The sequence below is a fragment of the Neltuma alba genome, unplaced genomic scaffold (genome assembly GCF_004799145.2).
Source record: "Neltuma alba isolate B1F8T4 unplaced genomic scaffold, ASM479914v2 tig00006441_pilon, whole genome shotgun sequence".
Classification (NCBI taxonomy): Eukaryota; Viridiplantae; Streptophyta; class Magnoliopsida; order Fabales; family Fabaceae; genus Neltuma; species Neltuma alba.
Window position 1 is genome coordinate 25472 of NW_021634468.1, and position 21361 is coordinate 46832.

Here is a 21361-nt window from a genome sequence, read left to right on the forward strand (position 1 = left end):
TGTGTGGAGCCAGAAGAAATGAAGATTGTACATGAAGAATCATATTATTCATAATATGTCGTCCACGTAACATTATTTATATTGCAAACCATATTTTTAATATCTTATTAGTTGTGAAAAATTATAATATTGTGAACACCCAATTTTATCCAAGTCCCACAAAATTATTAAATGTAAATGAAATTACAGAAAAAGAAAAAAAGAATAATAAAAGATTAATATCATCCTTGATTCTTTCTTGGAGGTTAAGTTTGAGAAGTCAAAAAAAAAAATTAAACAAGAATATCCTTCTTGCAATAAATGGTAATAAAATAAAAGATAAGGATTAAAAGCCAATTTAGGAAATATAAGGTGGACACATTAAGGAGGGAAATAAGAAAATCAGAAAATAAAAATAAAAATTTCTCATTTAAGATGATTGGCTCCTCAATTTAGAAACATATTTTGGAGTTATAATAGTAGAAAAATAAAAACGAAAATTAAAATAAAAAATCACAATTTGATGATGATTTGGTGCTTAAATAGGACGTTACATTATGAGTCACAATTAAAAAAAATAAAAAAAAATTACAATTAAAATAAAAAAATCACAATTTGATGATGATTTGGTGCTTAAATAGGAAGTTGCATTATAAGTCATAATTAAGAAAAATTAAAAAATGAAAATAAGAGAAAAATTAGAAAACCCTAGGTGGAGCCTATAAATAAGAGAGTAAGGCTTAGAGGAAAGGACTCAGAATTTCCTAGTGAAGAAAGGAGGCAAGGTAAAGAGCTTTTCTATCATTTTATTTTATGACAATGAGTTGGGTTGGGAAAAGAGAGATGAGGCCTAACTAGAGAAAAATCTTTTGCTCATCTTCTTCTTTCTTCTACCCACGAAAAGCATATACCCTTGTAATTGTTATCACTACTCCCCTTTTCTTAATGATTTGTTCAAAATATGCCTTTATCTCTTTATCACCCATATGTACTCACTTTGATATCTACTTTCTTCTTTTTTATTTTCATTTTATTTCATTTATTCTATTTTTGGTTCATGTCTTTTTACGAATATGTGTATATAGTTTTTATTTGTTGGCTTACTATATAATGTATTCCTTTTTTAGCCAATTGATAAGTGGAGCATCAAGTATGAATTTTCATTCCTATCTATTATGCTTATCTTGAGTTTCATGTTGATTTATTTTTTTAGTGTTCTTTCTTTCTGTTTTTGAAAGTACTTCTCTTTGTAAAATCTATACCATGTGATGTTCTTAGAACCTCTGCAGGTATCTAGATTTATTGGTAAACCGTGTGAGACTATGAGAGTTTTCACGGGAATACCAATGTGATTGTGCAAATTTTTCTTTTGAAATAAAAAGAAAGAAGATAAGTTTGGCACCATGTTTATAAATAAATAATAGAATAGAAAATCTTCTTAAAATATGTATATGTAATCTCAAAATATTTTTTTTAGAGCCATGTGAGGTTTTTAGAACCCTCATAGGCTCTAACAATTATTCTCCCGTGTGAGGTTATAGGAAACTCCGTATGGAGGATAATCCAAAATTTCTTTCAAAAAATTTTTTTGAATAAAAATACAGAATTTGTTTTCATATATTAAAAAATATAAACCCACCAAAAAACAGTTTTTTTAATTGAATAAATATTTTCTAAAAACTTCCAACCAAATGACACCTATTTTTTACCCCGGAACTATGTGGGCTTTGATCCCTCTAAAAGGTATGTAGGCCCAAAGTTTTTATTTTAAGACAAATCCAACTTTATAAATAATTTTTTTGTTTTTGTAAATAAAATTTTTTTCCTTTGTTTCTACCTTTTTCTTTAGGAGAATTAAAATATAATTAAAAAGGCTATATTAATTTTAAGTAGTTGACTTAGGGTAACTATTCTCTTGAACGAGTGTTATGAGGTGCCTAACACCTTCTCCACATGCAATCGACCCCCAAACCCTATCCAGTTTTCATAGACAATGTTTTTTAGGTTTCCAAAATTATCCTTTTAAAATTTTAGTGCGGCGACTACTCTTTCTTTTCCTTTTAGGGGATGAGATTTGGGCGTGAAAAATATAATTACATCATAATGTATGTGATGAACACAAAATCAGTAAAAGACCTAACTTGAGATCATTAGCATTATGAAGAAACGGAAATTAAATACAGGCAATGTGTAATTAATTCTAATACAACGTTACATATTCCTTTTTATTTGACCAAGCCTTAATTAGCAAAACTAAGAAGATGCCAATCTTCACTTAATGTCACTAGAAGCAGTGAAACCTCCTTAAATAGAAGCTCTAGTGCCTTAATTAGCGAAATTTTTGAGGTTGTGAATTCTCTTATAAGTTTTGTAATATTTATGTTTTCTGTGAATATCTAAATTTGAGTTGTAAATCATTGAATTTTTATTGTAAATTGCTGAATTTCACTTATTCATTTACACTCAAACACTTATATTTGAGTTTGCGAATTCGCTTATGTTTCTTATAAATTGCCAAATTTGAATCATAAATCCATGAATTTTTGTTGTAAATCTTTGAATTTCATTTGCTCATTCACACATAAAATACTTGTATTTGGAGTTGTGAATTCCATTATGTTACTTTTAAATCGCCAAATTTTTGTTGTAAATTACTGAATTTCACTTGTTCATTTACACTTTGACACTTGCATTTATTATATATATATATATATATATATAATTCTTTATATCATGTCATTAAATGGTTTGTTTGGCTTGGTGATCACATTACTTTTGGTATGCCAAGGGTAATGGGTTCAAACCCCTCTTGGCCACCTTTTTTTTTAAAAAAAAACAAATCCTTCAACCACCAGAGCTCCAACCTCTATGCCAGCAACTGGAGCTCCGACCTCTAGTGATGGCTGCCTGAGTGCCAACGGCTGAACCTCTGACCTTCAACCTCTGCAGTCGAGCACCGGCGACCATTAACATTTATTTTTAAAAAAATAAAAACAAGGGGTCGTATTGCAAATTTATTTTTAAATTTTAATTTCATTTTGGTGGGGGTTGACTGAAGTTTTCAAATGTTTTGAAAGTTGACTGACATAAATTGGCTATAATAGTCCTTAAATGAAATTTTCCCTTAACCTTTTTTCCGTCTTATATTCCTTCCAAATACAACAAAATGATAGACAACACATAAAAATCCGCGAGTCCCACAAAAGAAAGTTACCTCGAAGTAGCAGTCTTATAAGGACCTGAGCTCTCCAACTCCAGCAGCTAGTAGACTTTAGGTGTTTTTTTCCCTAAGAACTTGATGCTAGACAAAAATGATGCATATACAAATTTTATATACACCCCCTCCTCTTATTTTATTTATAAGGCTGAGAGAAAAAGTTTTTCTTCGCTTTATTTATAAATTACGTTATTAAATTTTTAGTATGAATATATTATTTTGTCATTCATTTATTATAATGTCTTATTATTCTTTTGAAAAGTATATATAGTAAATAAGGGTAAAATTCTGGTAAAAAAAAAAGAATAAAATTAAAATGTTGTTATATTTTAAGATAGAACCAATATAAGTTAAGAATTCTTTTATTTATGTGGAATATGCTCAAAATGCTTTATAAATAGGACCCAGGAAGGAGTATATATGGATCTAACTAATTAAACCACACAAATATTACTCTCAAGCACTCAAAAAATGGAAGAGAGGCAAAACAGAAGACCTCATTGTCTGGTTTTGGCTTTCCCAACACGAGGGCACATCAACCCATTGCCCTTATGGTAACCAAGCAGTTTGTGTAAATCTAAAGTAAAATACATTCACCTCCCCTCTATTTTGGGGGGGGGGGGGGGGGGGGAACCATGTAAGACGCTCTTAAACTTGAAATGCATGTTACACTATAACCTCCTTTTTAATCTTAAGATTCACTTTCATCCATTTAGTTAAAACTATAAGAATTTATGAAACTATATAAATTGGTATTTTTAAAGCTAAATTACATAAATTTCCTTGAATTTTGTTATCTCGAGTAAATTAAAAATATAAACAACAGTTTATTTTAAAATAAAACTAAAATCTAAAAGCGTTTTTACTTTAGAATTTGTTATCCTATGTGCATATAGCTAGCCACTTTATTTTACCAACCCCTTCAAACTGTAAGTTTTATATAAATAAAGATAATCCCCTTAACGTAGGAGACTTGATTTATTTTGTACGAGACTTGATTTATGAATCCTGTCAGCAAACATATTTTCCTTGAAAACTGTTAATTAATTACATGTTTTGAACATATTAGGTGGCTGACTGCCAAACAAAACTCTTCCCTCCAAGACAAAAGGGTCCAACCATACCATCAATGTTCTTAGACAAAAAGACTCAGATGACTAAGCCTATGGTTCATCAGCTTTTACGATGAAGAAGACGAAGCTTGCATGAAATGGTAAAGCAACAAGCCATGTGGGTCCGTAGTTTATGTCTCATTTGAAAGTTTAGTAGCTCTTGACATTGATCAAAATAGTTTGGGCCTTGAAGGATGGTGGAACTTACTTCTTATGGTTGGTAAGAGAATCAGAGAAACCTAGGCTTCCTAAGGACCTCTTGGAGATTTCAGAACACAAGGGACTTTTCGTTGTATCTAAATTAAAAAGAAACAACACCAGTTTTAGAGTGACTATTCTTTGAAAAATCATTAAAAAAATTGAAAACAGCACCATTTTTTGTTCAAAATATCAAAATTTCATTCGTTTTATAAAATCTAATGTAAAAGAAAATTGAGGGGCAGCAGAGATAGGGCAACTAACACTCCAAATCCGTCCTCAACTACAAGTATCAAATCATGTCTGTGGATTGCTTTGTGCCATATTGTGGATGGAACTCGACAGTGGAATCTTTGAGCTTAGGAGTTCCAATGCTGGCAGTTACCCACTGGAAAGACCAACCCACAGATGCAAAGTGCATAAAAGATGTGTGGAAGATAGGAGTGAAGGCTGAAGCTGATGAGAAAAGAGTTGTGAGAAGAGAAACAGTGAAGAAATTAAATGTATAGAGGAAGTGATGCAGAGTGAAAGAAGGAAGGAGATGAAGAAGAATGCCATGAAATGGAACAGTCTTGCTGCAAAGGCTTGTCATGAAGGTGGAAGTACTGATAAGAATATTGATGACTTGGTAGCCAGTTTTACTGCTTCTACCAAATTCCATTAACATGACTAAAAAAAAAAAAAATTAGTGATGATTTTTCTTAAGGGTCATCCCCATATTATTTACAATAGTTTTCTTTCTTAAGGCAAGCATAATACTAAATTACGTGACCGTAGAGATAGAAGGCTGATGAGGCTAATGTGAATCGTTTCCCTAGACCACCAGTTCCTTTGGCAGAGAGGTAGAAGGTGGATCGGATATAATAGTCCAACCCAAACTGTAGTATAAAATTGTGGTTATAATTTGTAGTTCTCTTGTTTTCTATTTGGAGGTACCTTAGAATTTTATAATGGTTGTCATAGCTTTGGTTTTGGAGATTTCTTTGTTACTGGGATAAATCTCGGGCCCATCCAATGAGATGCATGAGCATTAATTTTGATATTGATGAATGTAAATGTCAAAGTGTGGCACATTTTTGGCAGCTTTGAATGCGTATGGTGTTCTTTGGTTTTCCTTCTGGCCTGATGTCTTGAGCAGGTTGGTTTACTGTTAGAATGGGGTTGGGTTGCGTCATTAGTATCTGTTTGGAATCATGTTTAAGATCGCTTATAAATATATTTCATATAAGATAAGATAAAATTTCTTTCATATACTTACCTCCTATTCCGTAACTCTTGACTCGAAAACTACTTACAAGTCTTCCAAACAGGCAATAGATTGGTATTCAACCATGCCATGTTAGATTTTGGATGTCTAGTTTCCATTGGTCTGGAGTCATTGTGTCAATTTGGGTGTTTGGGATCTTTTATTTGCTACCTCGTGTCCCAACTATAAAAGCTAATAGCGGGTTGAATTTAATCCTAAGTATAAGACCACAATTCTTATTTATCCAGACTATCCTATTGATTGTATATGTTAAAGGAGTTTGCATCAAAAAGTAGTTTTAATCCAAATGCTTTAAGAAGTTATTTTAGGAAAACCAACATAACCTTTTTACAAATAATTATTCAACTACTTTTCTTAATTTACACAAATTAATTAAGTAGATCTTATATTAAAAACTGGAATTTGAATTTAGAAGGGTAGAAACTATGATGTTATAAATAGAATCAAATTTTAATTTTTCATTTATAAAAAAATTTTCATGTCACTAAATTATAAAAACATCTAGTGTAAGGGAGCTAGTTTGAATAAGATTCCAATGTGTTACACCGGAGTGTATCGCGCAGCTGCATATTGGACTCTGAGGGAGATGAAAAATTCGGATATTCTATCATCGTTCGAGGATATTCGCAATCTTCGCTACTAAATTTAAATAACTTCAATTTATTTTATTTTTACGATTTTACTATTTTAAAAAATAGAAATAAAAGTAGAAAATATATTTTAAATCACTGATCGGAAAAAGCCCTTGCATCATGAGGGCATCCATCAACATTTTTTTGGGTGAAATCTATCAACGCTTTTATGCCCACACAAAGCCGATCCAAAAATTTAGAAAGTGGAGCAGAAATTACAGAATAAATGTGTAATAACAATACATTATATTAGGTCATAATCTATTAATGTTTTTAATATTGATTTAAATTTAAAACAAAAAAAGAAAATTTAAACGTCCAAGTGAAATGAAAATTTTAAATCTCATCAACACTTGGTGAGAATATTGGTTGTATAGTATATTGGGTGTAACCATGTAAATAATTCGCAGGCAATCAGAATCATATTTCCTTATAAAGTTACACGTCTAGCTATATAAATATATATATATATATATATATATATATATTGGGGGTTACCTTGCTTAGAAGCATCGATCGCATTAGTAATACCCTCCTTGCACGGCCCGGCCCCTAAGCCAAGTTTATTAAAACTTCCAGCATTTTTGTCCCATTCAAATCAAATGACCTTTTTTAGATAAAAGTTTAGTTATCTCAAAGGTCATAGTCAAGAAGACCTATGCATTACGCAGAGTCTAAAAATCAGCACACTATCCAGGGTTTATAAATAAAACAACTTCCTAACTGTAACTTTTTCTACAAGTTTCCTTCTCACACTTAGGTCCTATTTAATACGAAACATTGAAAATTTGGAATAGAGATTGGGATTGGAAATGAAAAAATATATTAAAAGAGTGTTTAGTATAAGATATTACTTGATATATAAGATTAGCCAAACCCATATATGTGGTATTGGGAAATACCATGGAAGAGGTAGTATTCCCTAATCCCACTTCTATGAGTTTGTCTAATCCCATATAACAAGCAATTACTCATATTAAATACTATTGTAATGATTTTTCTTAATTATAATCACAATCCCTATCCTTTATTTTCAATGTTTTGTACCAAACGGGACCTTAATCTCCCTCCCCACCCCTCCCTCCTTTCCTTCTCTCTGCACTTGAGCCCAAAAACTCAGACAATGTACAAGTTCAAACATGAGTTTAGCAACCATTCTCTCGATGCACAATGCCCCCCAAGAGCGGATCAATATCAAATTGTGGAGGCTTCATAAGAAAACTTGACAATGTATCATTTGTCCAGTATATGAATCCATATCTCATGGAAAAATAAAAAGGAGCATCCAGACAAACCATCAAGGGAGTTACTGTCAAGTGACATTTCTTACCTTGTAACTGATATTTTTAGCACTGCACATTCTTAAACCGTAGAAGGCAATCAAACTATCTAGTAACTCAAATATTCTTCTTTTTTTAATCAGTTGATATCAACTCAAATGCTCTTTTTGATAAAATAGTCAAGGAAAATATCTGCACTGTGGACCAGAGAATTCTACCATAATATCGATACATACCTCACCCATATACATTGAGAGTCCGTGCGTGATTATATTATATTGGTGTTTCAACAATGAGAGCCCAGAGCTAGATCTAGATCATCTAAATTGTCTATTGCATTAACATTTTATTAAGAGTGCAAAGAAAGAGACAATTACGTATTAAATTGATTACACATACCCTTATTATGTACATATATGGCTTACCGTTTCAACTATTTTCTTCCCGTGCGACAATAAGTTCCTCGAAATTGGCAGCATCGCCAGGATCTGTGGGTAACAGTATCTCATCATCAGCTGTGAAATGGTATCTGCTCCCAATTGCTCTAAGAAGCTGGTACACTTCAAACATAGTGGGTCTTTCCTTTGGATTTGGTGAAACACAGTTGCATGCAACCTTGAGAAATTGGAAAATCTCCCCATCAACACCCTTCCCAAGAAGTGATTCATCAATAGCATCCTGGAGTTCAGATTTGCTTGAGAGATTTGAAATCCACTCTGACAAATTTCCCTTGAAACTTTCAGGAGCTTTCGCCACATGGGTAGGCCTCTCACCTGTCACCAACTCTAGAAGCACAGTACCAAAGCTATAGACATCCCCCTTCGGTGTAGCCACCAGCGTTCTTGTATATTCAGGAGCAACATAACCGAGGTCTCCAAACTCCCCATTTACAAAAGTACTCAGATGTGTGTCAATTGGATTCATCAATCGAGCAAGGCCAAAATCAGAAATTTTTGGCTCAAAATCTGCATCCAACAAGATGCACTTAGAGCTTATGTTTCGGTGGATAATACGAGGATTGCAGCTGTGATGAAGCCATGCTAATCCTTTGGCTGCTCCAATTGCAATTTTTAGCCTTATAGACCACTGCATGGTGCTCCGATCAGTATCAAGATGTAGCTGATCATGAAGGCTTCCATTTTCCATATATTTATACACCAAAAGCCTCTCCTGTTTGGCCACACAAAAACCTAAAAGGGAAACCAAGTTACGATGTCTAACAGTCCCCAGCGTGGCCATCTCAGACGCAAATTCCTTTTCTGAGTACTGAGATTCCTGCAACCTTTTAACCATGAGCACTGAGCTCCCATCATGAAGGACAGCTTTGTACATGGTCCCTGTTCTTGCTGAACCAATGATATTGCTTTTACTGAAGTTGTTCGTTGCCTTCATGAGATCACTCAATCTCATTTTTGAAACTGACTTTTCAAACATAGAAACCTGATGTCCAATTCAGAAAAGTTAAAGCATAATATCATCATAAAACCTGCAAAGTATATAAAACTACATAACCTGTATTACTTGTTTAACAGAATATTAAGTGTTAAAAAGTAATTTTTCAATAGCCTTTTTTAAATACTTTAGTAGCAAATGTATCATTTTCCTGGACATCCTGCTGGGGAAAAAGTAGTTTAAAAAAGAAATTTGATAACTGAAGGAAACACAAATTGAGAATAAAACTCATGTATTAGAAATGTTTTAATTAAAAAAAATTAAGAAATTAATTTCTGTCAGATATGCTTTCTACAGTGATTTTATGTTCAAGAATGTCCATGAAGACAAGAAAAATGGATGTCTCCTCCTAGTGCAACCGTATATAATATTTGTGATGCATTAATATAGCTTGCCTTTATTCCTTTCGTTCCCTTTAGACTTCTTGCCCATTTATTTCCCTCAGGATCCTCTTCCTTCTTCACAGAGACTCGGCGGACAAAGAAGAATGCCCCAATACCCAATGCTAGCGCTGCAACAGTTACCCCACCAACGGCAGCACCAGCAATAACTGCAGTGTTAGCCTTCTTACCCTGGCATGGCCCTAAGGGACCCCCACAAAGTCCTGAATTATTTGAATAGCTATCTGCTGTTATACTATCTTTGCTTTCAAAAGATGGAACAGGCCCTGTCAAAAGATTATTTGAGACAGAAAAAGTCTTAATCCGTCGAAGCTGGGCAAGTTTTGGAGGAATTTGACCAGTTAATTGATTTTGATCGAGTTTAAGGGTATTAAGATAGGAACAATTTGAAAGGCTCACAGGGATCGCTCCTGAAAAGTCATTTGATGAGAGGTCCAGGGTTACTACAAAGCCAAGAAGCTTATCAATATCTGCTGGAATGGTTCCAGAAAGATCATTGATTGAAAGATCCAATCCAGTTAAGCTTGAGCAATTTTTTATGGCACGAGGAAATTGACCCTTGAGTCCCATATTTGACAGCTTGAGGTTTAAGACTCTGTTCTCATCGTCATGCCAACACTCAACCCCAGTAAAGTGACAGATATAGCCTTCTGATTTATTATTGAAATTCCAGGAAGACTTTAAATAACCATTAGGATCTTCAAGTGAATTTTGTATGCTTTTCAAGCAGGAAATATCAACATCAGTCCCATTGGTGATGCTAATTCCAAACAGCAGCAAGACACTAATAACAAAATGAGCTCTGAAAAATCGGCTACTCGGAACCATCCCTTGTAAGATTCCGAAGAAGTCAAAACGAAATAATCCGGACAACTCAGTCAGACAGATTGGTGTTCACAGGCCACAACACAGGCTATATAAGCCACACGATAATCTTCCAAAGATCACGTCCTGAGACAAATTGAAAATAATGCAAAGAAAAGAAGCCCAATTCATCACTTCACACAAGTTCAAGCAACCTGCTAATAAAAATGAACCAGAAAAGGGGGGGGTAGCAGTAAAAACTTCTCCTTGAACCAAAATCCATACTCTACATCATTGACAGCCATGCATAGCATATGACAAGATGAATAAAAATTAGAGCCCTGGGAAAACCAGTCATAATTGACTTTGATACCAATCAATACACGCATAAACTTAAAGAAACCGGTTGAGAGTCATGCGAATTTCACTAAATTCTACAAATACTTACCAGCTTTTCGGAGAATTCAACCCAGGAAAACCGATAGAGCTTACAACTCATCTCTCAAAACAACGTGGATGCCTGACTCTGAACAGAAGAGAAGGCAAAGCATTCTGAACTGAACAAAAGAAAAATCGGAATAACCAAAGTCAAAATTGTGGAACAAAGAAACGAATATAGCAATTGAGAAGAAGGTTACCAACAAGGTTTCGAGCACGGTAGTGTGAGAAGAATCGGCAGAAATTGAGAGCAGAAACACACATCGCCGGGTTAGACAAGGAAGGTGAATGATTTTTCAAGCCCAGGGAACACTACACTGTCGGAACGCGCAGACTCTTCCGAAGTGCTTGACCGGCTGACTTGCTTTTGGTGGAAATAATGGGCAAAAGAGGGCCCAAAGAGAAAGAAAAGAAGGAAAAAAGGATTAGCAAAAGACTTTATGCTAGCTGCCCAAGCAAAAGCTTTTTGACGCGATAATTCATATTTTTTTATATTATTGAAAACTAATTTAGGAGAAATAAAAAAAAACTAAAAATTACAAAATCCCAAATCAGGTTTAGTAATAACACTTTATGTAACAACACTGAATTTACAAATAACAATAAATTTTTATTAACATTCCTTCCAACCCTTTTTTTGTCATTTTTCCTAATATTTATATTATTACTTTACTGATCACACCAAAGGAAAATGGGCATCAACGAGCTAACTTTTTTGCGTAATAACAAGTACTTTTATATTACATTTTCTTTGGATGCTACATTTTATGAAGTTAGTTAAAAATTTAATTTGATTCTATACATAAAATCTCAATCTACTTTATTTTGTAAATTTATTTATTTTTTATAAGTAATCTCCATGATGATTACAAGTGTTAAATGATTTTTATTTTAATACACATGATTAATAAGAATATTTTGTAGTAGATAACATCTATTTATTAAAAATAACTAATTTAACTAATTTTTTAATATTGAAAAAGTAATTATCTAATTTTTGTGTTAAATATTTCTCATTCGCAAATTGTGTTGATTATTATTAAGGGCTTGGTTATTATATAGTGAAAATAAAAAATAAAAAATAATTTTATCGAAGAAAAATATTTGAGTTTTTAAATGAAAATTTTAATATAACATATTGCGTATATTTTCTTAGTTGACCTACATTTATCTGTCAGCAATAAGCTTATGTGATTGAACTGTAGCAGAGATGCTTTGTCAATCTTTAGCTTACTTGCGAGATTATTAATTCATTTCAAAGAAATAAATTCAAACTTGCCTCACTCAAGAAAATTAGTTTTGTAAAACGTTACAAGAGCGCGTAACGGAAACAAACTCGAGAGGGTTCCGGAGAGAGTTTTAATAATTATATTTGAGTAAAGTATATTTATAGTATTTTAATTTTATATAATATTTTAATTTGATTTTTTTAATTTTAAAAAGTGTATTTTTAGTCTTTTAATTCTAAAATTATTATTCTTAAAAATGATGATATTGAAATTTTAAGTATAGTAAAAAATCATCATTTAAATTTTTAAATCCCAACAATTTTAGAGTTAAAGGACTAAAATTATATTTTTTAAAATTAAAAAGCCAAACTAAAATATTGTATAAAATTAAAAGACCAAATATATATTTCAATCTTTTTTTCCTATAAAAAAAAGTCATCATTTATTAACCCAAAAAAACAAAGTATACCATGGAAACAATATAGTTAATACCTATAAAAAAGTTGCAAATGATACGAAACGGTATCCCTTTTACTTGCTCAATGAAAGTTCATAATAGCTAATGAAATCAAATTAAAGCCTATATAAGAGTTGTGAATTGAGTTGTGAATTGCACGAAAGAATGATATTATTATTTGCTAAATGAAAATTGTTAATAACTAAATGTAGTTATCAATACTTATAAAAAAATTGTGAATGACCTGAAAAAGTGGCATTGTTACTTGCTAAATAAAAATTGTTAATACCTATTAAAATGTAGTCAATAGCTATACAAAAGTTATAAATGATAGGTAGTCAAAGCGAAATAGTTACTCCCTCCATCTTTTTTTTCAGAAGCAACAGCTATCATCCTCTTCTTGTTTCTAAATATAAGCAATATTTGTAAGTTGTCTTAAATTTTTGTGACAAATTTTCTATTTTGTCTCAATTAATTACTTATTTTAATACTTAATATTTATTATTTTATTTTTCAAACTATTATGTCTCTCCATCACACATGATCTCTCTTTCATAATTCTCATTATTATAATAATTTTCTTATTCTCTTTTTATACTCTCTCCCCCTATAAATAAAGGTATTTTGAAGAAAGAACTTTTAATTTCTGCAACATCCCAAAATTATGGGCTCTAAAGTATAGAAAGTTCTCTAACACAGAAAGGCTACTAAATCCCTTCTGACAAGAGTTTTAGAGGTTTCCTAGAGGGATAGAAAAATTCTCAGGGACTAAATCGTAAAGCGAAAATTTTTCAGGATTGAGAAAAGAGAAAAATAGAGACTCCAGTAAAGTCTCAGGTGGTCGAATATGAGGAATTAAGGTGATGAAGGGCTAGAGGTTATATTAAAAACCTTAGTAAGAAGATTCCTTACGCTAAACCTGTGCAGGGACCTAATCATAAATTTGAAAAGTTTCAGTTGGAAATAGAAGTGATGGAAAGTGAGCCTAAAAATTCCCAAAAAAAATAAAAATAAGGTTTTGAGGCCCGTATGAGGCTAAAAATAACGAAAATACCTCTAGAGCAAATTGATGAAATTCCTAGGGTTTTGACTAATTATGAATATTAGTGAAAACTGAATTATTTAAATATGAGGGGACTTCAGATAATTGAAGAAAAATGGAAAGCAATACTTGAGAAATTATCATAGGTTTTAAAAATAATTTCGTCCCTAAAAAGCAAAGAGGTTGGCTTTAATAGAATTTAAAGTCTATTTATACACTATTTAGGGAAAGTCAAAATAAATTGTCTATGAATTGACTTTTAACTTGAGAAAAATTTCTCGTGATAAATAAATAGTATTAGTACCCAAAGACAAATTCTTGGAGTTGTGAACCGATAGAAAGAATTTGGTCAAATTTACTTCAAAATAAATATTATTAATTGTTTTAATGAGAAAACAAGGAAAGAGTATCACTTCCTCTTTAGACATGCTATATAATGCCATGTGAGGCTAATTATAATTAAAAAAAAAAAGGGTACCAGAGCATGTCTCGGGGTTGCCAAGTAAGTCAGAGACTGCATTTTGCATGAATTTCCTACTAATTTTCTCCCTATTTTAATGCCAAATTAATGAAGGGACATGGATAAAATAATACACTTTGTTAAAGGTTAAGTTTGGAAGAATGGAATTATATAATAAAATATTATGTTTTCTTTACATGTGGGATCATGTGTCCCTTGAAGTGGCATTCATATTAAATAAAGAGGATACTTAAGAAGGCTAAGAGTCAAGAACCAAGATGATAAGGGACGCATGGCAAATAGGTTAAATGAATGGCTAAGATCAAGCCCCACACACACAAGATTAAGGGCTAGGATTTGAGCAAAATTTCTATAAATACCTTCTCTTCCCATTTAGGCCAAGTTTCAGCCAACATAGAGAAAGGAAAGGGAGAGACCGAATTGAAGGAGAAGAAGGAGAAGAGAAAGAACAAGGGAAACCAAGCAAGATCAAACTCCAAAACAAGGTATGTTCATGGTTTTTGATATAATTTCTATTACCCTTGTTGTTGTTGAGCTTAGTTATGGGCTTTGTTAGATTTTAGAAGCTTGAAAACCTAGGGTATTGTGCTTCATGAAATCGATTGAGTAAGAACAAGATGAAATTGATGTTAAAACAATGTTTAAAAGCTTCAAAGGAATAAGAATCAAGTGGTTTTGTGATGAGATTGCAAAAAATCCAACTTCCCCCAACTTGGGTGAATTTCGGCCAAAGCTAGGGTTCTTTTTAGAATTGGATTTTGATGATTTTGATGCTTCTAATGAGTTTAAAATGAAAATTTATGTGGGATAAAATTGAGAAAACAAGTTTGGAAGTATTAGAATTGAAAATAAAATTTTTGCCCTAAAACCCTATAATGTTCGGCCAAGTTGAGTTGAAGGAGAAGGAATTAGATTTTGTTTAATTTGAGCTTAGAAATGAATTCTACATGCAAAATTAAGGGTCAATAGCATGTGGGATTAAATTTAGAAAGACTTAAAACCAAATTCAAAAGTTAGAAGTTTTTAATGTGAAGTTAAAGAGGATTAAATATCAATGTGTTTATTTGGAATTGAGAATGCCTTCTTGAATGCTTGATGGGCATTAGGTATTGGCAAAAGGAGAGCTAAAAAACAAGGAAGGGAGGCAAGAATTAAGGGTTCAAAAAGGTAGCAAGAACCTATAACTTATTGCTAACTTGCTTTTTGTATTGTATGCTATTTATGTTATGTCATAAGGTGGTTAAGCTAGATATGTTATGATGTATGAAACTCCTTGCACTTGATGCCTTGGTAATATATATAGTTGAGTTGTAAAATGGAATAGTATGATGGCATGCTCTCTTTCCATGGTATGGTAATGAAATTATATGCATGAGATATGCATAATGTGTAAAATGATGCATGAGATGTACATTGATGTATAGCATGGCATGCATTGCGTTGTTGACATTTTGTTGTGGTTTATTACTACTGAAATTTCCTCCGAAATCTCACCCCTTCCATGTTTATATTATACCATCTAGGGGTCAAAAATTCAAGTGGCAAAGAAATAAAATGGAATTGGCATGAGGTACTCCTTTGATTAATGATGAATCATGTTCTTGAAACTTGTTTTGTATAATTTGTAAAAGTTATGTATGAATGGTCTAATAGCTATGCAGTGAGGCAAAACATAGCTAATTGTATTTATATGCCATTATATTTGAGTTATGATTATATGATTTGAGAAAAGTAAGAATTCTCCAGAAATGACATAATGAGGGATAAAAATGACCTAATAAGGGTCTAATTTGGTCACCACGTGAATCTGGGTAAATGGTGGAGATTGACCATGAATTTTAGCAGACTGTTAGACCTCATTCTAAGTTTTAAAATGAGTGGTAATTTGTTAAAATTAGAGTTTTGTTCTAAAAGTTATGCCTATCCAAAATTAAGTATAAATTTAAAAAAATTAAAAATGACCAAATAAACAGTACTGTTTGGCTTAAAACTGGAACTGAATGGCAAGGTAATGAGACTAATGAGTATTTTTCTCACGCAGACAATTAATAGAGCTTAAAATAGAGCTTGGAGTCATTGCATTTTGTTTTTTTTATAATTAGTTATGATTTTTAAAGTTGACCAAATTTTAAAAGTTGCTGTAGATAGTAACACAAGAATAAAATTTTGAAAATTTGATTTTCAAATCTTTGGCCAGTAAATATAGTTCCAAATGTTTCCGTTTGATATATTATTGGGTTCAAAGATAAGGTGTTATAATTTCTACACATTTATTATTTTCAACTAACTTTTTGATTTATGTAATAGAGTCTAAGATTACCTGTAAAAAGAGACCGAGAGAGTAATTTATATATTGTTTTGCATTATATTAGTAACAATGCATTGTTGGCCCAATGGTACTCTTAATTTTAGCTCAAACCACAAAGTGGCACTCAGCAGCCACCTCCCTGGCGTCTAGTACTAGCACGGGTTATGACACCGATGCCGGTAGGGTCTCGGGCGAGGAGCTGAGAACCTTTTCTTTAAAATATGAGATGCATTTTGCAATTGTGCTTCAACTTCAAAATCTCATTTTAAGTTTTCGTTTTTTTTTTTGGCCATTTGCGACTCTTAACTTTTCTTTTTGTATTTTAATATTTTCAAAGTTCTGTTTGGGTCCTTTTCCCAAAATTAAACAAGCTAAAAAGCATTATGGTCTTGGCCTACAGATCAAGAGGTACTCCTGTCACTGGCCCAACCAAAAAAATTGAAACAGCCTGCCTTCCCCTCATCGTGTCATTACATGTAAGGATCTTGGTAAACATTTCTGTTTATATTTTATCATCAGCTAGTCCAGTCATCTGCCATGTCAAGTGCCGTGTCATTCATCATGCCTCATCAGCCCAAGACACATGCCATGTCATCCAGCTAGTCTTGTAAGAAGGCCCAAGCATTCATGTATGTTTATAATTTTATCACTAAATCTTCTAATAAAAATAAAAATAATATTTTAAGGGTCGGACCAGTCTTTAAACTAGAGAGGCAAGAGGGTCAAAGTTCAAATAGTCAGATCAATTGAATCGTCTAGTTGAGCCGATAGTCAAATAATTAATTAAAAATAATATTATATATTATATAAATGAAATAAATACATAATAAACAAGGAGCATTAAATTTTTTTTAATAAAGTCACATAGAAACTAATATTAATATATATGGATGACTTAGATATATTTTTATAATTAAAAAATAGTGATATAATAATATAAAATATGTAATTTTAATATGAAGAAGAATCACCCTTTCTACCTAATATTCATTGGTAACTACTAATACCAGCTGGATTTTTAATGTTGCCAGTATTGAGAGTTGGAAAAAGTATTGTGTGCGGGAGAAATAATGTGTGCGCTTGGCTTTGATAAGAGCGGAAAACTGAAAATAGACATTGAAAAATGTGTGTATTAGTAGAAGCAAAACACAAAGCAACCTCAATCATTGATATTTGTGATGCAAAAAAACAAGAAAAAGAAAAAGAAATCATTGATATTTGAGTATGAGTAATATTGGTGATGAAATATGAGATAATTATGATTTTATTATATTTCTAGTATATTTGAACTATTTAGATTTATTATCATTTTAAGATTTATTTAGATTTATTAGTATTTTTATTATTATTATTATTTTTGTATAAGTAGATTTAGGTTTTCATTTTACGAAGACTAAATAGTTGTTGTCAGAAGTGCTTTTTTATATATAGAAATTACTAAAAAGGACATAAGTTTAAATGATAATTACATATAAGATATATTTCATAATATATGTTTATTTGAAGTAAATAAAAAATATTAATAAAAAAATTAATACGTATATATATTAATAAAATAAATAAATATTTTTTTGCAAAATAATTTAATAAAATAATTAAATATGTATATATATTAATAAATAATATATATTAATAAAATAATTAAAATTAAAACGTATATATATTAATAAAATAATTAAATATGTTTTTCGTAAAATAATTTATTTTGCCAACAAAAAAAATGATTATTTCTTAAAGATTTTAAAGATGAAGAAATCCCATAATTTTTTTTGACAAAATTAAAGAACCACACAAAAAAATTCCATATCAATTGTCTTCATAATAGAGGTTGCAATGAAATATATTTGTCCAAGTACTTTTTTTTTTCTAACAACACAATATATTATCTGAAAAGAAAAAGGAAATAAAAAGGATATGACTATGCTCATATATAGTGAACAATTTGATCTCTAATGGAGTCACGAAGTCGAGCCATGTGAGATAAAGATTCTATTGATGAAGGTATATGTGAAGATCCAACTCCATCATCATCATTATTTTCTTCTACATAAGAACCTTCTTGTTCAAACTAAATGAAACCAGGATCAGAAATGGATATTGATCTAATGAAGTTATGTATGGCCATCATTGCACAAACAATTTGAACCTGTGTTAGAAAGTCATAGCTCGGTATGTTTTCTAAAATTGCAAACTTACTCTTCCAAACTCCAAAAGTTCTTTCAATAGTGCTTCGTAGACTTGAGTGCAAATAATTGAACACCTCATTGTCATTTTCAAGTGCAGATGACCTTCGAAAATCAGGAAGATGGTAGCGTTCACGTCTGTAGGGGCCAAGGTATCCCACAGGTGTCGGATAGCCAGCATCCACCAAATAATATTTGCCTACATGAAATATATGATTGGTGTCAATAAACTTTGTTTTGTAACAGTTAAGCATAAATAAATTGTAGCAATTTAAAATATACCTTGAGGCGGATGGGGAAAGTTCATGGAAGGAATTGTAAGAGCATGGTCAAATATACGAGTATCATGCGCACTACCTTCCCATCCAGCTAATATAAAAGTGAAGCACATGTCCCAATCGCAAACCGCCATTACATTTTGCGTCACTCTTCCTTTTTGGTTAACAAATTTTGTTTGCTCAGTTGCATTAACAATGCATGAAATATGTATTCCATCAATTGCTCCAATAGCATGTTTGAAAAAGGGCCAGTATCGACCACCAGGCTGTATTTTTGTATGCAAATGCTGAAATGTTGGATCTTTTGGTTTGATATTGGACATAACAAGTCTACAGCATGCCAGTAAGACATTATGGAAATGTCTACTAATTGTCTCCCCTGAATGCTGAAATCTTTCTTGCTGCATCCTACTACTAACGCATGGCCAACCGTATTTAAAAACATTGCAACCATTTCATGTATCCCAACATTTCTAGTTTCCTTAAGACCGTGTTGCTACAATTCAATGCAAAGACTGAAAAACACTTCCCTTTCCATTCTAAACATGTTATAACAATGGGTGGAATGGCCTTGTAAAATGTCCCTTACCCATGTCATGCCTATATAAATACTTGTATGCTGGGACTCTTTACACAAATGAAGAGAAGCATAACCACCAACCGCTATTGCAACTTGATTAATCCGTTTGTTTCGTCGTTTACGATACTTTTCGGCAATTTTAATTTCATCAGCTATTTTTTGTCTTGTCCTATGCACATAGACATAAAATTCAAAATTCCTCATGTGAAATTACTAAAAGCATAAAACAAGAAAATAAGTTGTTTAATTCCTAAAAAAGTTTAGTAGTCACATAATACAATAGTGCTGGTTATATCATGTCCAAAAATATATGCAAATTATCACAGTCATCTCCTAAGTAACACAAAAAGTAGTCAAATACTATGATAAGCAACACAAACGAAGTCTTAATCCTTAGTTGTGTGCTTCAAAAAGATCAGGAGTCTTTCCCTCCTGTTCTTCAAAGCCACATACATCTCCCTTGCAGCTGGCTTGTCTATAAGGAGTATTGTGCACTGACCAAACAGATCAGGATCAGTAACAACTTCATCAACTTCGTTAAGGTGCTCCATGACTCCCGCAATTGACGTCTCATAAGCACGCGCTTCTTCTTATAGCTTCCTAGCACGTGCTTCTGAAATCTCTTCATATTCACGTTGAGAATCATTTTCATTTGCTTGAGCTATCTTGCTTAAGGCATCCGCTATTTTCATTGTGGCAGTGGATTTCTTCTTCATGGATTCACCCTTTTTTCTAAGCCCTAATGAGCTACTAGGTCGGCTGCTACCTGTGCTTCTACCCCCACGAATGGTTTCTTGTCTCATCCCAGTGTTGCCTCCACTTCCTCCACTATTGTCATTAAATGTGACCGTATTAAACTCCCCGCTTATGCCAGTTCGTGCCCCCAAAATTTCATCACTATCTCCAGACCCTTCTTCCATATCATTTTCAGGAACTCCTTCACTTGGAAGTGTCATGGAAGAAGGTGCCCATGACGTGGACCAGTTGCAGCTACAGACCCAAAGAGTTGAGTCAATTCAGCTCGAAATTGAAGCCCTCTGTCCCTAAATTTCTCATAGCCTGGAACTTCCTGCGTATTAAACACAAAAAATATTACAAATTATACAAAAAACATTAACATGGGAGAAATTGCAAACTCAAATAAAGTTCAATGATTACCACTATTTTCTTCTCCCACCAATCATCAGGAGCACTAACAGTATTCCTTTCGGCATCCCATCCCAAACCAGTCTCACGGAGCAGCCTATCCCATAACTGCCACTCCTTTCGGAGGGAATCAAATTTGTTCTTCAATTGGATTTTCATATAGACTCTCCCAGTCTTTGCAGTAAAGCTGTCTCCAAGGCTTGTCCAAGCAGGCTTTATCAAGCTAGTTCCTTTTCTTCCCCCTTTTTCAACTTCTTCAATGCATAGGTCAATAAAGACCTTTGTGGTTCTTACATCCCACGAAGCTTTTCCATTTTGTTTACTCATTATACTATAGATCAATTATAATACTTCAGTCATCACAAGGTCAACCCAAAAAGCATGCTATTCAATCCAGGAGATATGATATAATAGGTATAGTATTTAACAAGTATAGCTGCACGTTCTTTTGCCATTCACAGTCAGAGGGCAATATGGATGACTTCTATGGGTGTTATTCACGAGTGAAGAAAGAAAAAAAGAAAGAAAATTTTCATTTTTAGATCGAGCTTAACTAAAACTCAACATTGTTTTTGGTTTCTCAATAACATCATTTTCTGTCATAGTTGATCGGTGTCAAGCAAGCAACCAACAAAATCAGTAGCTATAAGTGAACATAGCATAGGCAACCGGTGAAACCAACATCTGTCTCGGAAAAAAAAATGACACTGGACGGAACCTCTGTTTCGGGAAAAAAAATGACGCTAGACGGAATTTCATAATGCACCACATCTCCAGCCACCTCCAACAAGGAAGAAGACAGCTTACCTGAAACATTGGATCTGACCGACGGAAGAAGACACGGCGACCAGAGCAATCGATGACCGGACGAACTGAA

The 21361-nt window shown here is 32.6% G+C and overlaps 1 protein-coding gene and 1 long non-coding RNA gene across 2 annotated transcripts; both read right to left on the minus strand.

Annotated features, from left to right (window-relative positions):
• Positions 1–7861: 7861 nt before the first annotated feature.
• Positions 7862–10443, minus strand: LOC114750422 (probably inactive leucine-rich repeat receptor-like protein kinase At5g48380). The gene is made up of 2 exons (XM_028939023.1): positions 9533–10443; positions 7862–9125 (listed from the first exon to the last, which is right to left on the minus strand). The coding sequence occupies exons 1-2, from the start codon at positions 10364–10366 to the stop codon at positions 8115–8117; spliced, it is 1845 nt and encodes a 614-aa protein (XP_028794856.1). The 5' UTR covers positions 10367–10443; the 3' UTR covers positions 7862–8114.
• A 113-nt stretch (positions 10444–10556) lies between these two features.
• LOC114750424 (uncharacterized) lies at positions 10557–11144 on the minus strand. The gene is made up of 3 exons (XR_003740666.1): positions 10981–11144; positions 10791–10899; positions 10557–10683 (listed from the first exon to the last, which is right to left on the minus strand). It is a non-coding gene; the product is annotated as an uncharacterized LOC114750424 (long non-coding RNA).
• Positions 11145–21361: the final 10217 nt, after the last annotated feature.

Excerpts from the sequence above, each read along its gene's own strand:
- LOC114750422 (XM_028939023.1), bottom strand. The coding sequence starts at position 10,366 with ATGGTTCCGAGTAGCCGATTTTTCAGAGCTCATTTTGTTATTAGTGTC. Across the intron at positions 9,126-9,532 it reads AGGGAACGAAAGGAATAAAG|GTTTCTATGTTTGAAAAGTC; the intron begins GCAAGCTATATT and ends ATTGGACATCAG.